This window comes from Rutidosis leptorrhynchoides, chromosome 3 (genome assembly GCF_046630445.1).
Source record: "Rutidosis leptorrhynchoides isolate AG116_Rl617_1_P2 chromosome 3, CSIRO_AGI_Rlap_v1, whole genome shotgun sequence".
NCBI classification, from domain to species: domain Eukaryota; kingdom Viridiplantae; phylum Streptophyta; class Magnoliopsida; order Asterales; family Asteraceae; genus Rutidosis; species Rutidosis leptorrhynchoides.
Genome location: NC_092335.1, coordinates 688,112,999 through 688,131,079, shown reverse-complemented (window position 1 = coordinate 688,131,079; position 18,081 = coordinate 688,112,999). Strand labels below are relative to the sequence as shown.

General features: G+C 33.8%; 1 protein-coding gene across 2 annotated transcripts; it reads right to left on the bottom strand.

Annotated features, from left to right (window-relative positions):
• Positions 1-4,633: 4,633 nt before the first annotated feature.
• Positions 4,634-9,334, bottom strand: LOC139899488 (uncharacterized). Of its 2 annotated transcripts, XM_071882318.1 has the most exons (5): positions 8,933-9,334; positions 8,444-8,549; positions 7,017-7,143; positions 5,985-6,902; positions 4,634-5,214 (listed from the first exon to the last, which is right to left on the bottom strand). In XM_071882318.1, the coding sequence occupies exons 1-5, from the start codon at positions 9,153-9,155 to the stop codon at positions 4,819-4,821; spliced, it is 1,770 nt and encodes a 589-aa protein (XP_071738419.1). In that variant the 5' UTR covers positions 9,156-9,334; the 3' UTR covers positions 4,634-4,818. The 2 variants fall into 2 exon arrangements, with proteins under 2 accessions (XP_071738419.1, XP_071738420.1); XM_071882319.1 differs by lacking the exon at positions 8,933-9,334 and having other exon boundaries at positions 8,375-8,843.
• Positions 9,335-18,081: the final 8,747 nt, after the last annotated feature.

Below are 18,081 nucleotides of genomic sequence, written 5' to 3'. Positions count from 1 at the left end.
TAGTTAATATAAAACCCATTAATAGCCCATAGTCTAATTTCCACAAGTGTCGTTCTTTTGTCCAAACCCCAATTATGGTACAAAGCCCAATTACCCAATTTTAGTAATTAGCCCAACATCATGATTACTTCGGATTAAATAAGCATAATAATAACTTAGCTACGAGACATTAAATTAAAAAGGTTGAACATAACTTACAATGATTAAAAATAGCGTAGCGTTACACGGACAGAATTTCGACTTACACCCTTACAACATTCGCTAACATACCCTTATTATTAGGATTTAAAATTAAAATTATAATATATATATATATATATATATATATATATATATATATATATATATATATATATATATATATATATATATATTACGTATATATTGAGAGAAGAAGGAAAAAAGATGATAAAAATGATCAGAATTCGGTTTGCTTTATAGGGAGTTTCAAAACTTGGGGCTCCGCGACTCGCGGCCCTTTTGGCCTTCAAACTCCGCGAGTCGCGGAGATTGAAATTACAGCTCAGTCCCTTTTGGAGTCTTTCTTGCCGACGGTTTTAAATATTAATATAATATATAAATAATTATAAGAATTATTTAAATATTATATTATATTTATGTGCATAGTTGCCTTGTAATTTTTAGTCCGTTGCGTCGAGCGTTGAGAGTTGACTCTGGTCCCGGTTCCGGATTTTCGAACGTCCTTGCGTACAATTTAATATCTTGTACTTTGCGTTTTGAATCTTGTACTCTTGTAATTTCGAGACGTTTCTTATCAATAATTGGAACCTCTTTGATTGTCTTTTGTACTTTTGAGCTTTTTGGTCGTTTGCGTCTTCAATTCGTCGAATCTGTCTTTTGTCTTCACCTTTTATTATTTAAACGAATATTACTTGTAAATAGAACAATTGCAACTAAAAGCTTGTCTTTCTTGAGGAATAATGCTATGAAATATATGTTCGTTTTTAGCATTATCAACCAACAACAAATGATAGTTTATAATCCAAACGACACTCGAGCATGGTTTGGGGCTAAACTACCCAAAACGTTCGGCCACTTCAAAAGCTATCCCAAAAGCATCCCCTGTCAACCCAAACGGGAGACAACTAATCCAACCGCATGCCCTTACCCTTGTCCAAGCCGGAACCTATAAAAATGGTAAGCAACGAGAGGTTAAGCAACGCTTAGTGAATGCAATAGTTATACATACATATATATAACCCATCTATTTGCAATCACAAATTCCAAATACCTCGTACGAACATGTAACTCACATAGCAAGTCAATCGTACCCGAAATACTAACAAGTCGTACATTGACACAAAATCTCATTAGCATATACTCAACACCATATATATATATATATATATATATATATATATATATATATATATATATATATATATATATATATATATATATAATGCTAAACGAAACACAACACAATATGGTTAACCATAACGCTATGGTGCTACCGGCACGTGGTTCACACCATACGCATTTGAGTCTCACTCTTTTATAGTGCTACCAGCACATGGTTCACACTTTGACGCTACCGGCACGTGGTTCACGCCTCATTTTATAGTGCTACCGGCACGTGGTTCACACTCGATGCTACCGGCACGTGGTTCACATCCTATATCCGTCCCATACATGTTATGGCACTACCGGCACATGGTTCATACCATAACATTCACAAATAAACACGCCATATACATGAACGTATAATTATTCCACTCACCTTGTCACAAGGATGATTATTATGCACTTCCGACTTCAAAGCAATGTACCTAATACATTAAGTACCAATTCAATACACAACTAGTGGAACTAACCACATTACACATACTTGAGCATTTAATGACCCAATTCGCATTAAATGACTCAACCACCACAACCGCCCCTTAAATGGCCAAGACTCGACTTTAATCACTAAAGCTAGTGAATTAAAGTCTACTAACTTTAACTAACATGAACTTAGGGTAATTCTTACCCAATTCACCCAAACTAGGTCAACATTACTCGTTTGACCCATTTTAACATTTACACAATCAAACTTAGTCAAACATGACCCATTTACAATTCCTTTCAACCTTTAACAAGTGTTTTAGTGACTAAGAACACCATTGACACTTAAAATTTTCATTTTGCAAGACCAAAACCCTAGATTACATCTATTTAGGGTTTCCTTTCATCACATAACCCAAGTTCACCCATTTCAACCCCAAATGGGTCATACAAGTCTCTATTAACCCAAAACCCTAGTCATAAACCAATTAAAACCCAAAACATAAGGTTAAGACTTACCAAGACCACCAAAATGTAGCTAGAGACACAAGGAACAACTTTACAACTCGGGTTCGGGCAAGATTCAACCTTCCTCTTCACTAAAACAAGCTTTCTCACTCTTAAAGTATCACTCTCTCTCTAACTTTGTTTTTATTTAAATGGAAATGAATTAAATGAGAAAGAGATAAGGTCGGATCAGCATTTACTCCCCCAAAACTGGCCCTATGTGAAAAGACATCAATACCCTCAAAAGATTCCATTTAAAATGGACAAAAAAAGTAAAACAGCGACCTCTGTCGCGTTTCGCGACACCTGATCGCGTTTCGCGACACTCAAACGCGATAACCTTGACAGAACGGGGTTCTGGAGCTGTCGCGTTCCAGCCTACTCTGTCGCGTTTCGCGATGCACCAGGACGCGATGAAACTTACTCAAACGCGACAGATGACCTGATCAAACCATTTTCCAATATTTTCACACCTTAAACTAAAATAAACGATCATAGATGCAATAATAAACGTACACGAGGTTAATTACGCATCTTAAGTCATATTCGAAGAAAACAGGATGTTACAAGATTATCGAGTGGCCAACGCTTCGGGTATGTCCGATTTGTTGGCGTTTCTGACATCGATTCCTTCACGAGAGCTTTAAACAACATTTAAGTCAACGGGAGGTGGATTCGTGCCTACAAGGCAATCGAGAGATATATAACCAGACAGAATAAAGGCAGTGTTTCAAACCTGAATACCGAAGGTTTTGGTCGTACTCCTAATCCTAATCTAAACGTCGATGATTATGAAGAATTTCCACATGCCCCCTGGAGTCGTGTTTCGTCTAATCCGTCAAAACCATTCTGTTGGGAAGGTAAATCCTTCGCTGACTCTCTTGTTGGGGCCAATAAATCAAATCGTATCGAGATAAAAGTCGGTGGTAAATGGATTGATTTTGATCTTCCGGAATCGGTGAGCAATCATAACCTTATTTTTAGTTTCAACAAGGATAGGATTTCATGGTCTTTGGTCGAATTAACAAGTCCCGGGTTCGAAAATGTTGACTGCGGGTCTCAGTCGGAGACGGCCAAGGGGTCTGAGCTGGGTGATAATGATCCGTCAATGGGTCCAGTTTCTTCTTGTAATGTAACGGTTAATGAGGGTGAGCTTTGTGAAGATGATAAGAAGGTTTTGCTGGATGATAAACCTATTGAGAATTGCGAAGAGGTTGATGATGATGTGGCTGATGATGAAGAATCCACGCCGGTTGTTGATGTGGTCGATGCGGCTGATGATGATGAGGTTGAAGAAGGAGAGTTCAAGCCGGTTAATGTGGGCGATGACACTGTTTCACCACCGTCCAACGACACACCTGCCTCGATTTGCAACCCGGAATTCAAAAAAATTGGTGACCCGTTGCCCAATATTTTCCTATCGCGGAGGTCATTTGTTGCTGGTCCCTATGTTGAAGGTACTGGTTTCGAGGAAAAGATGGGCACGCGTGATCCTTTTTATCCGGATTCCAAGTCGTGTTGTTTTCAAAATAAACCTGGGCATGTATCTCTTACTGGGCTAGAATATCCAAGTGAGTTTAATATGGACAATCAGGCCCCAATTGGGCTGGAGCTGGGCTCAGATGAAAGAGACGGGGTGACCCTAGCCCAGAAAAAATTGATTGTCCGGCATATTCCGTGGTAGCCCGTTTTCGCGTTAAAAAAAAAAGCTCCTCCTTTGATCAAAAGTCATTTTATTAAACATGTGTGGGGTAGGTGTAATATGAAGCGTAATCGACGTCGAGACAACTTTCGTTGTCACGAAAGATACTTTATCGAGAATGTAATGAATGACTCGGAAGAGGATATTGGTTGTTGCTCATGTTGCTCTTCTTGCGCGTCATCGGACTCGGAAACATAGTTTTGCTTATTGTCGTGTCGTGTCGCTTCTAATGTCCTCGTGATTGTGTGCCTTCTATAGTTTCGAGCATAAGTGAGTGTGTGCGCTTTAATTTTGCGGTTGTGTGTTGTTGTGAGTATTGTCTAGCTCCTTGCTAGGTTTTTTCGTGTACCGTCTTCATTTTAATAATAAAATTTACTTGCCTTTCAAAAAAAAAAAAAAAAAAGAATTATAAATAAATGCACTTATAGACCATTTAAAGTAGTTTACCTAGTCCACAATTTGACTCTATACGGTTTTGGTAAGTTTTCTCCCGTGCAAGTGCGAGTTTTTTTTACTCAGATTTGAATAATTTAAACCTTAGACCTTTATGCTTATCTTGACACCAGTTATATACAGTACCATACTTCGTTTAGTTATCATAATTAATGGAAGTTAAAAAGTTACATCATCATCGGATTGCCAAGAAAATAAACTTATGATATGATTATATAAATTTTTTGAAAGGAGAATGATACACAAATACACCTTTTTTGATGCTGCTATTGTTACAACGTTCTTATGTTTTGCTAAATGGACTTTAACTTGTAATTAAATTAAATCAATATGAACCAGAAATTCAATAAAAACCATCTTCAAATATGTCACAAGGGTTCAAAAGGCTCCGGGAGTGTCTCAAATCCATGATCAAACAATAAACCTTCATCATTCTTGTCATCATCTGCACTATGCAACCAGCTTGTGTTCTTCAAATCCTCTTTTAATAAAATTGCATCGTACCTTGAGCTCTCGTAAATATCCATTTCTGATGATAGTTTAGAAGATTTTGGACTTTGATCTTCTATTGTTACACCTCTATTCCATATATATCCGTTACTGTAGTTTCCGTTCTCAGAGCCAACACCGTTACCGGTTGCACCGTCTACATACCCTAGTGCACTTGAGGTGCGTCCAGGTTGAGTCCTCGAGTTGCTCGACCTAATGCTTTGAGGAAAAAGTGTTGACCCGGAAATTGGACGCCCACCTCCGTTTCTTATATCCTGTAGAAAACAAAGAGATATTAAGACCCAATTACTACCATTGTTAGGTTGGGTGATAGTAAATTACAATTACAATTACATTACAAACAATACTAAAACATAAAACGGCATTACACCATCTCATTGGCTAAGAGGCAAATGAACCGTCGACGATCGATGACGTAATGCTGACATCATCACCCACTATTTTAAATATAGTAAGAAAATATCCTTTTTTACTTTAGAAAAAAAAAATATATTACCCCCGCCGCAACGAGCGGGCTTCCTACCTCGTTAGTAATATATGGCAAAACAATGTGTAAGCAGAGCATGTTGGATGACGGGCCAGACTGGTCATAGTTGGATCGGCCCGTAAACATATTTTCATCTATTTTCTTATACAAAGAATAATAAACTTTTGTTTACATAAATTTACATAAGTAGTCTTAAAATATCAAAATGCAGCAATTTACATACAACGGTAGCCGGCAATTTACATACAACAGTAGCCGGCAATATATCCATTAACAAGAACACTAGGTCACTTCTATCCATTTGAACAATAATCCTTTTAGTATAAAGAATTTAATCAACCGATACATATTTCAGATAAGCTTGTTCAATAGACGTATTTATTTTAGATTAAAACAAGATTAAATCGACTCACCTGAACTTATTGTAATAAAAAAGAACCTAAATCGACCCACTCATAAGTAAACGGGTCGAAATTGCCCGCCAGTAATACTTAATAGAATGAAACTAACAGATGAGAAGGTTAATCATATGCATACCATATGTTTAATTGCCATATCCAGTGATTTCTTTGATATATTCCTCCCAAAGCCGTTACCATTATCTGAATTTGATGACTTTATTATAGGTTTTCTCGCCATTGACTCAGGCAAATGTGAAGAAGATCTTCGAGGCTCTAAATTATCCAAAACATGGCCATTACCAAGTGGACGGGCCCTAGATGGGGGTTCTGCAATCCGTCCCCTATTAACAATGGGGGAAGAATGTCTTCTTGTAATACTACCAGTGTTTGAAGGCTCTTGACTGCCCTTGACCGTAGTGGACCCACCTGGTCTGGACCTACCAACAGATAAGGGCCTGTCTGGTAAAGTTGTTCGAAGATTTGGTGGTGTTTCGTGAGAGTAATCAGCATGATTAATAGGCTGAGGTGGCGGGCGTACACGTGGGCTAGGAGAACTTGGTCTTGAAGTGGACCCCACACTACGGGGTGTTGAAGATGAAGATAAACCACGTCCACTCGAGGGTAATGATGACGTGGACGGGGAGAGAGAAGGTGTAAGGCTCCTACGCGTGGGAGTCGATGGCCGTGAAGGTGTTCGAACAGTGGGTGTTTGTGGTCGGGAACTGGGAGTTGAAGGTCTAGTAATTTGGGAGGGTCTTGTTGTTCTATCGTTGGAAGTGGTTGTAGAAGATGGGCGGGTTCTAGAAGGAGTTGGGCCCCGCGATGGGGTTGAACGGGTAGATGGGGTGGATGATCGTGTGGTTGTTGAAGAGCGGTTAGTTGTTGGGGTTGATGGTCTTATGTAAGATGAAACCGAAGCAGAACTGGTGTTTAGGATATTTGTGTTTCTGTTAGAGTAGCTTGTATATTGGGTGGTGGAAATGGATGGACGTGTTACTGAATTGCTTCTTGATGGTCTTGAAGGATGGCCGCTTTCCGATTGAGATACAGAAAGCTGCAATTGAGATTAATAGGTAAGTTTGAATTATATTAAAAGGATGAAATAAAAGAAACAGTAGAATTTTTAAAAAAAAAAAAAAAAAAGAGAAAGAAAGAAATTAGGACACACCCTTGAAGTCGTCTTGCTTATAGAGCTTGGTCTAACTGAAGACCTGCTTCTAGCAGTGACGGGTGTTGGTTGAGATTCCTTCGCATCCGAAGAAGGAAAGAGCGGTGTTCCAGGGGGAGTGAGGAGCCTGTTCAACAGAAAAAGTATTAGATTTCACTATTCATAGTTCAAAATCTAATAACCGAAAGAAAAAAATAATTTTGAAATGAAACACAAGTCTTTAATGTTCATCCATACTTGTATATAAATGTGGCATCCATCTCTCACTTATGCATAATTCTTTACTAACTACTCGCATTTGAATGTCACAAAGAGATGTAAAAAAAATTAGCTTTACCTTCCAAAATATCAAGCAGGATACAAACAAAATGAAGCATATCTTACATCAGAGATAATAGATAACACAACAGTAATTGTTCATTTGAACTTGCGGGCATAGCCCAACGGTTCTCCCCATGTACTTTGTGTCATGGGATAGGGAGAGGTCATGGGTTCGATCCTTAGGGATGACATGATTTTCTTTAAAACAGTTGAACACCAATCATGGTGGTATATATTGACCCTATAGGAAGGTTTTACCGGATTCGTTTACGGACCTCTACCCAGGAATACTGCCCGAATGGATGTGTTCCCGGGTACCATCGATCGGGTTCGGGTTTCCGCCTGAACGTGTGTGATGCGTGCAAATGATGAGGGTCGTTGAAATAAATGATCTACTGATGCCAACAAAACGCCGTTAAAAAAAACAGTAATTGTTCATTTGCTTATAAATCAGCATACAACAGATTATTGAAGATCAATCAACTTGATATAGTTGTTGGAGATCGCATAAAGTAGTTATTTGTCATTGTGATATAAACAGCATGTCCTTTGCCTGCCACTTAAGAAGTGGCTAAAAGCATTGGACTGCCATTTTAATTTTTAATAACAAATCAAATGATAGTTTAAAAACTGACAGTATGAATTAAACGACAAGTCACAGATATTATATGATATACCTAACAAACAGTTACAATATATTGCCCTAGCTAACTAAACAAAGATATAAAAAATTACTATCTATGCCTACATATCAAAGCTTGGGACACCTTTTCTTCCCTTTAAGTACTTATTTCTTGATTCAAAACAATATTTACTACAACCAAGGATCATGAGTATGAGCTATCAAGACATATTTTTGCAATAACCAAGTTGAAGTTCACAAAGCTGTGAGGCCTTTGTGCACGGGATCTTCATTTTCTTTATACAGAGCCAGAATCCCACAATTACATGTAACTAATTCATTACGTAGTATATGTTATACTAACAGATTAGCCATTAAATACATGTAATGTAATTTCCACTATAGAAATAGTTACCAGATCTGACTTAAAATCGAAATCAACATATCCATTTGATTCCTGATTACAAATCTTTAAAAAGCTTACCAATCATAATCATTTTTTCCACCTTCATTGGACGCCAACAAGTCATCTAGTACGCTTTTCGCAGGTTTAGCTGATCCAACCGAAAGCCTAGCTAACCTTGCTTGCACTAAATATACACAAATCAAAAATTATCATTTTAAAATACACAAATTCAAACCTACAACAAGTATCAGCATCAGTAGTACTGTAATAGATAAAGTAAATGCATATACAAATTATAAAACATATGACATATGATAGCTATTGAAATTGAAACCCTAGCATAAATCCAAAACAATCAGCAAAACGCCAAATATTTATCGTAAAACGAAACTAATCAAACTAAAATAACAGCATAAACGACGCCGTTCCGATTATTGAAAACGTACAACTATCGCTTTCACCCAAATCGGATAAAATCATCATATTATTCAAAATTAAACGCTAAACCAAAATTAGGTCAAAATAAACACAAAAATAGATATATGTTAAAAAATATAGTAAACGTACAGTCCAATTCATCAGAGGGTGCAGCCGAAACACTAGTTCGATTACGAGAAAACAGATCGGTGTTGTTATTATTACTGCTATTATAATTATAATTTTCACCGCTGCTGTTTCTATTGAACTGAAGTCCTCTCCGGTGAGGTAAAATTCCGGTGGTCATACTGTTATGATTGTTGTTGTTGTTGTGATTTCGAGCTCCCGCGCCGACGAGTGAGGTACAATTCATGACTTCATAGGTCAAATATATGAGATTAATAATTTGAAAGCAGATCTGATTGATGATGGAGATGAGAAGTGAGCATCTGCATAATTTTTGTGTTTTTGGGGGGAAGCATGTGACCGATGATACATATATAATTTGTAGCTATCATTTTTGTTTTTTTAATACACAAATGGAGCTTCAGTTCAGATCGGGGTAGTAGTATACTTACGGATTATATAAGGTATTTACGCTACTAGTTTTGACTTTTGATATGGACGAGAACATATTTTCACCGTTGAGTTTTGATAAATTATTACTCCTATATAGAAAATTTAACCTGAGATTTGGTTGTTTAAGTTTACTTTATTCCTACATACTACTAGTAAATGTAACCTAAAAGATTTGGTTCTTTAAGTTTTAACGTCGTCTTGACTTTGCGTTCACACTACAAATAGTCTCTCAACTTCCGCTCAATTTACACAACCCCTCAAATTTACACTTTTTTAGGGGTGGAAAGTGTAAATATATAATTTTATTAAAATAAAAAAAACTAATTTCACCCGAATTTATAACGGGTGTTATCTTCTCGCTCGGTGCGAGTTACATTTTCCGAGCCCACCTTTCAACTTGAAAAAATCTGACGAACACAACGCGACTAACTATACGCGAAACGGACAACGTTAAAAAAACACTAAATAACGGGCCCTATATTCTCGCTCGGTGCGAGTTAAATTTTTTCGAGACCACCGTTAAACTCAAAATAATTTTACGAACATAACGCGACTAACTATACGCGAAACGGACATCGTTAAAAAAACACTAAATATTTTGGGCTATATTTCATACATATACATCCACGTCCAACAAACAACCCAACCTACTAGATACATTAGGTACTAAACAACGTATATCCAAATTCGACCGCGCATTGAATACAACCGCAGCAACGCGCGGTCGAATTTTTTTCTAGTTACCTATAATTTTTATAATTGCGGTTAGAGTCACTGACGGGTTCGATGTCGACACTCACTCATCCAATTAATTTTTTTATACGAATCATTACAATACTATCGCCTTTCAGGATGAAACTCACACGACGAATCCACACGTGCATCGCATGTGGTAAAACTCGCTAGGGTGAAACCCGAAGGCAAGAAGCTCACAACCTCCGAAACTCATGAAATGACGGGTATCAACAATGAAAATTTTGCAGCGAGTGAAAATCGAACCATAGACCTTCCATATGTTAGACAAGTCACTAACACTACGCTAATGACTTGTTATAAATTACCTATGTATATATACTAGTTTTATGAGCCTGTTTATTGCACGAAATTTATAAATTTATGTTTTGTAATGTTAATATCAAGTTTGAGCCCGTGTGTTACGCACTTTAATAAGCGGAAAAAGTATGTGTGTAAATATCAAGTGATTATGGTATTTAAAAATTATCAAGTGAATATTAGAAACATATGATTATCATCCAATATTAACAAAAAAAAACATCATGATCTTCATTCAATATTAAAGAAAAAAAACTCAAACTCAAGTAAATCACCAACATATAACATCTATAATGTGATGAGTTCTTAAAAGAGTGATGATAATGTATAGTGATTTGTCGTAATTAGTAAATACATATATGTATGTCGAGTTGTTGCAAGTAAATAAATATAATATATATATATATATATATATATATATATATATATATATATATATATATATATATATATATATATATATATATATATATATATTTACGGTTAATTTGTGAAAATCAATCTGATTTAGCCATTATAACTTTTAATTATAAATATAATTATTAAATTTATAATTATAATTATATCTTGAATTTAATATTTACTGTCATTTATATTCCTTATTTATAAATATTTAAAGGAGTGTCATGTGACAAATTCAATATGATGTTTGTTGGAGAACAGAATGGTGCATATTTGAACCTATAACTTATTTATTTATTTATTTATTTATTTATTTATTTATATTTTTACTTTTATAACCTTCCATAACTCAATTTTTCCCAGTAACTTTATATTTTTTTCATTTTTTCACCTAAATTATAATTTTAGTTTTACATTTTTCTTCCTTTATCATTATCTTTATTTGTTTTCTTTTCCTATTTTTTTGTCGTTATATTTGGTTAGCTAGTTTTTTAATTCTTTTAAATCATTGAAGTAATGTCAAATGTTAACTTTTATAACGATCATCGATACATCATACATGTATGATAGATATATTTTCACTGCAACGCACGAGTTGCCGACATTCATAACAAAATGCTTTGTATTGAATGTTGATGGATTAATTACTTTTCTTTTTCTACAACATTTTTTATATTATAAGTAGTAGGTGTTTCATAATTTATGGAGAAAATATCACTACTCATTTTATACATCCATCAAGTTTGTATATTAACATTTCGTGTTGTACTGTTGTATGGTTATATATAAAAATATAGATATATAGATATAGAAGTTTAATAACATAGTAGCTTTAAAGAATAAATATTTTTCTTTTAAATAGGAATATTTAAATTTATTATTATGGTTGACCTAAATTTAACTACTACTAACATGGACCCCAAGTTGTTTTAATATCAATTCTTCCTTTTATCTTTGAAATCATGAGAACGTGTTTCTTCAATAACACTTCAATCCTGCAAAGAGTTATCAATTGTTATTAACTAAATAATCATAAACTATTCAATAGCTAAACAAAAAAGTCAAGTTATTGATATCTATCAAGTCAAATAGTTTGAGATGCCCATTTTGAATTCAAGCATGTGAATAGATAGATTTTAATAATAAACAGATGTTTTTATGAATATATTCGAATATATTACGTTTGATAATTTTTTTATTTTTTTTTATTTTTTAAGTTCACTTTTAACTCTATATCTCATCCTACATGGATCCGGTTACCACTTACCTAGTACCATGCAATGTCAATATATATGTCGCATGCCATGTCAAATATGAAAAGAAATTCTAGTTGAGTACACACAATAAACATTTCCAAATTAAATAACAAACTTAAGTCAGATACATTCAATGCATTTCGAAGGCATTCATAGACACTAATCCCTTTCTATTACATCAAAGGGAATCACTTAATCATGTGTAAAGTTTTTAGGTCCTAACACATGGTCTTTTGTTCAATTTTATTGACTCTTTTACTTCTTCCCTATTATGTTTGTCAATGTACATCAAGAAATTTTACATATACACAAACATACTGACAACTATTAGCACAGTAATTATTTTTTTAAGAAAGAATGTAGATTATTTTAATTATTAGAGGAATTATTTTGTAAATAATTGAGTATCTCAATCACAACACATGTTAGTTGTTTTATTTTGTTTATAGAATATGGAAGCATGTGAGGGTAGGACTGGAGTAAACACCACCCATGTTGTCCTTATTATTGCTGCTCATAATTTATCACATTATTGAAAACTATACATGCAATAATATTCAAACTAAAAATCATTAATGAAACATGTGAATGCTTAATTTGAAACTGCATATATAGCTCTTTATAGCTCAAAGACTATTTATTGACCCAATCCAGGACGGTATTAGTATCGTGTCAAAAGTGTTACTCCATATAGGAGTAAAATATATAGAACATGCTTAAATTATCGAATTTAATTATTAAAGGCTGTCTTTTTGTTAATATATAGGCAAATGAATTGTTAATAATGGAGAAGAATAAAAAAATGTTACTTGCTACTGAAGAACGCTAGCTAGCTACTAGCATACTATTCTCCGGGAGTCGGGGACTGTAGGACCTTTCGGGCGATTCGTGTTTTCCAGCTCCCATTAAAGGAAGAAGATTGCGATTACCCATCGTCGTAAAGTAAATAAATATATAAAGAAAAAAACTAGTCAAACCTTTTATAGTATTTGTACTATTTAAAGTTGGGTAAGATCAAACTTACACGAATATTAATTATTCAGTATCGATATAGTAAATCAAGTGTAGTTAGGGGATTTCGGGTTCGGGTTTTGGTTGGTGTTTGTGATCGATTCATGGTTGTGTTATGTTTTTTTAATATGATAGACACGTGGCTTTTTAGGTTGTACATGGGTTTTGGGGAACTTGGTTGATTAATTAACAAGTTGGTGTTTACTAGGATTCATCGTTCGGGTTATGCGTCAATAGCTCACAATTGATGTTTAAGTTTCCGCAATATACTGGTCAATTGTAACACATTTAGAACAGTTGTAATATATTCATATTTTTTATTTGATTATATTTAATTTCTCATTTTTTGAGAGTGAATTCTACACTTAGGTCTATGATTTGTACGAGCCCTTCTCCGGGTTTCTATTTTTCCTTCTTACGTGGAACCCCCGTGTTGGTTTTGGATATTGTCCGATTCTAAAGTGACTCAGGGAAGATCATGTCAGCTTCATTTGTGGTTGTTCTTTTTGATTACATGCCATACATAAATCCTATTGTCGGAGTATTATATTTTCTAAGTGAGTTGAAGCAAAATGTTAAATCGCCCATCTCTAATACTTTTATTTGATATGGTTGAAGCCCATGAATGGTCAAAGTCAGAAGCCCATGAGTTTTGTTCGATATTGAATGTATCACAACACCCGAGACGTGCCCATCCGATCCCAAGCGAGATTGTAACTGTAATTTAATGTAACGTAAAATATTTCGAGTCACTATAGACTCCCGTGACTAAGTTTGTACTTTTTTCGAATATACATTGTAGCATGCTTTAGGTTCATATATCTATTTATATTTGTTATATTATTATTTTATTTTATTAATTATTTATATAAGGATATTAAGAGCACTAGAAGTCGTTCAGTGTTAAATCTCAGTGTTAAATTTAACACTGAATTTAACACCGAGGCTAAAATAGGGAAAATCGTTCAGTGTTAAATTTCATTGTTAAATCACTAATTAATTATTTTTTAACACTTTTAATAATATTATTTGTTATTAACGGTGATTTAACACCGGAGGGGAGTGGTGTGCACCGGTGTCCCCGGTATTAAATCTCTAAACACACCGTTAGCCAGGTAACGTTGAAGCATTTAACGCAGATTTAACAGTTAACACCGGAGAGGAGTGGTGCGCACCGGTGTCCCCGGTGTTAAATCTCTTGAACAGTGGCAACGGAGAGCGACTCCTAGAGCTCTAATTATCACTATATACTTGATCTCTTTAGTTACTTTTAGATTTGTGTTATTCTACAAAAACATTGATAATCCACCGATTAAATTAATATTTATATTTTATATGCTTTTAAAACAAAGAACCCTTTTAAAATGATTTTAGGAACAAATTCACATTCAACGCCAATTCAGTGAGAAATGTGACAGCAAAACTATTTTGAGTACCATATTATGTGACAACAAAGCTATTTTGTCACAAAATACGGAGTACCATATTATGATAGAAGCAGGTTAAGTTTATTAAGGACTTTGAAGTGAAAACTTAAAGTTTAAGGACTATATATAACGATTTTCAAAAAACCAAAACAACCAACATAAATTTGTGTTAATCTTGGTTTTCATAAGGCAAGTGATATTTTCAAGTTTGTTTTTGATAGATTCACCATAATATAATGCTATCTTTCATAAATATTCTCTAATATATTACGGAGTATATCAAAAAGCTTGTGCATAACACGATTTAAGAGCATTTTAGAAAATTAAATGAATCTATCAAAAACATTGTGGGCATCAATTCCCTTTCCATAATCCTAATGAAACATTCTATTAATTGCAATCTGAACCCAACTGAGAATTGTTCATACTTGAAAACAATAATTAATTACATTTTAAGATTATTTTGTGAATATTTTAAGATTTAGGATCGTAAAGATGAACGATGCTGGTGTATCGAAACAAATACAACAAATGGTTGCATTCATTCGGCAAGAAGCTGAAGAGAAAGCTAACAAGATCTACGTCTCTGCTGAAGAGGTTCTTTTTTTATTCACATTTTGAATCTATTTTGTGTACAATATACAACTATGTGATCTTTATATTTCGATAATTAAAAGTCTATGTGTGATTGTGCTAATATATGTGTCAATGTTGTTACTAGAGATGGCAATGACCACCCGATCTAGTAGATATTCACCCGATTCATTCGCTTCGTGATGGATATAAATGAACCTAAATGAATATGGATGAACCTAAATGGATATGGATATTGACATGGACGAAAAGTTTCATCCACGGATATATTCATTAACACCCGAAATACAAATACAAATACAAATACTTAAATATTGATATATGCTTACATATTTACTATTACACATGCATTTACCGTTAGAATTACATTTTTGCTTTCAACCTTATAATGAAACAGCTATGATACATTACAATAAAACACGTATATCTAACAAAATAAAATACAAATTACATATTTAATTTTACATAATCTATGTTCAATAGCAAATTCAACAAGATGTTTTATTTTCGACAAAGATTACACATTCTTGTGTATAGATTTTAATTATGTCATGTTATATTTATTTTTGTTATACTACGTGTTTGTTTTTATCGCATATTAGGAAATATTATAACATTTTTTAAAAATCCAATGAATATTCATTAAACCGCCTAAACCAGTGGATGTGAATATAGATGGATGAACTGAAATTAAATGGATATGAATATAGATATGGATGAACAAAAACTAAATGGATATGGATATGGATACGGCACTGCCCGTTCCATATCCAATCAATTGTCATCCCTAGTTGTTACATTCATGTGCGGACATTGCTCTAAACACAATGATGAGCATTTAACTAACTATAGGAATGATTTCCTCTGCCCAAGGATAGATGAACGATTTCTCTTTACACATATGTAGATGAAAGATTGTTTACATATTATATTTCCATACATTTCACTTGTGAGATTGAGCGTTGTTTTGTAAAAAGACAACATCTGTAAAATGACATTTATGTAATATTTTACAACATGATGACAAACGGATATATATATTGTTGTGATAATTATAATGAAACGTTGTTTCGTGAACTATAGATGATGAATTCACCATTATCGTGCAGTAAGTACTTATACCTAATGTTGCGCATGCTTGCGTATTGCGCACGTCTCCCACAATAAGTCATATGTTGATTTATAATAGCATGTGTTATGGCGCACAATGAATCTTAGCTAATTCGTTTAGGATTCTCTCTTATTTTAATTTTCGATAATTTTTATTGATGAAGCTGTTAGGAAATATGTGAATCTGATGAGTCAAAGAAGTCTTAGCTAAAAGTATTTTGAGTCTGTAAAATTAGAGTCTGTACAATTAGAGTCTCTAGAAGTGTTAAAATGACAATCTAGCATGAAACATATCTTGTTTCTTTTAGTTATTGTGTTGGTGTTTTGTAGGTAAATTCACAATTGTAGCTGTGGTCTCTTGCATTCCTTTGTTCTTAAAAGAAAGTTGAAAGTGGGCTTATTTTAGCTTGGAGCACAATGTGTTAAGATGGAGCCCAAATGTACCAGCCCAAGTCCAAAATTACCAAAATTATCATTATTATTTTTAGTATCATTATTATTAATTTTATGAATATTACCATTATTCTTATGAATACTACTATTATTATTAATTTTATAAATATTATTATTATTATTATTACAAAATAATTTAACTCTTTATTCATTATCATTGTTAATATTATTTTATCAAATAAATACTTATATATAGAATATAGATAAAAATATATATATATATATATATATATATATAGAAATATATAACAATTGAAATAATATATATATAAATTTGTTCGATTACCATTATATGTGTTAATATATATATATATATATATATATATATATATATATATATATATATATATATATATATATATATATATATATATATATATATATATATATATATATATATATATATATATATATAAATTATATAGGTTCGTGAATCCGAGGCCAACCCTGCATTGTTCAGTTCCGTCGTAGGCATATTTTTACTACAAAATATCGTATCATGAGTTTCATTTGCTCCCTTTTTAAATGCTTTTGCAATATATATTTTTGGGACTGAGAATACATGCGCTGTTTTTATAAATGTTTGACGAAATAGACACAAGTATTCAAAACTACATTCTATGGTTGGATTATTAGACCGAATATCGATCCTTTTAGCTTGGTAGCCTAAGAATTAGGGAACTGTCCCCAAATTGACGCGAATCCTAAAGATAGGTCTATCGGGCCCAACGAGCCCCATCCGGGTTACAGATGCTTTAGTACTTCGAATTTATCATGTCCGATGAGAGTCCCGGAATGATGGGGATAATCTATATGCATCTTGTTAAGGTCGGTTACCAGGTGTTCACCATATGAATGATTTTTATCTCTATGCAGTTTGCGAAATGCCTGTGTGAGATGTATGATATTTATGAAAATGAAATCTTGTGGTCTATTGAAATTATTGAAATGATTGTTTATGATAAACCTATGAACTCACCAACCTTTTGGTTGACACTTTTAAGCATGTTTATTCTCAGGTATGAAAGAAATCTTTCGCTGTGCATTTGCTCAATTTAAAGATATTACTTGGAGTCATTCATGGCATATAGAGGTCAGTTCATCGCAATGGGACCAGATGTTATTGCATTCGTCCATATGGATTTGGACGGGGTATGACAAAAGGATCTCCTGGTAAAGGTGTTTTGTTAAAAAGGCTGACAATATCTCTTTAACAGCATTTGTAGATGCAGATTGGGGTAAGTGTTTAACTACTAGAAAATCTGTAACAGGATATGCTATTTTCTTTTGTGGTTCTCTTGTTTTTTGGAAAAGCAAAAAACAGGCTGCTGTATCCAGATCTTCTACAGAATCTGAATACAGAGCCTTAGCTTCCGTCACTTGTGAAATTTTGTGGATTCTTAAAGTTTTAAAA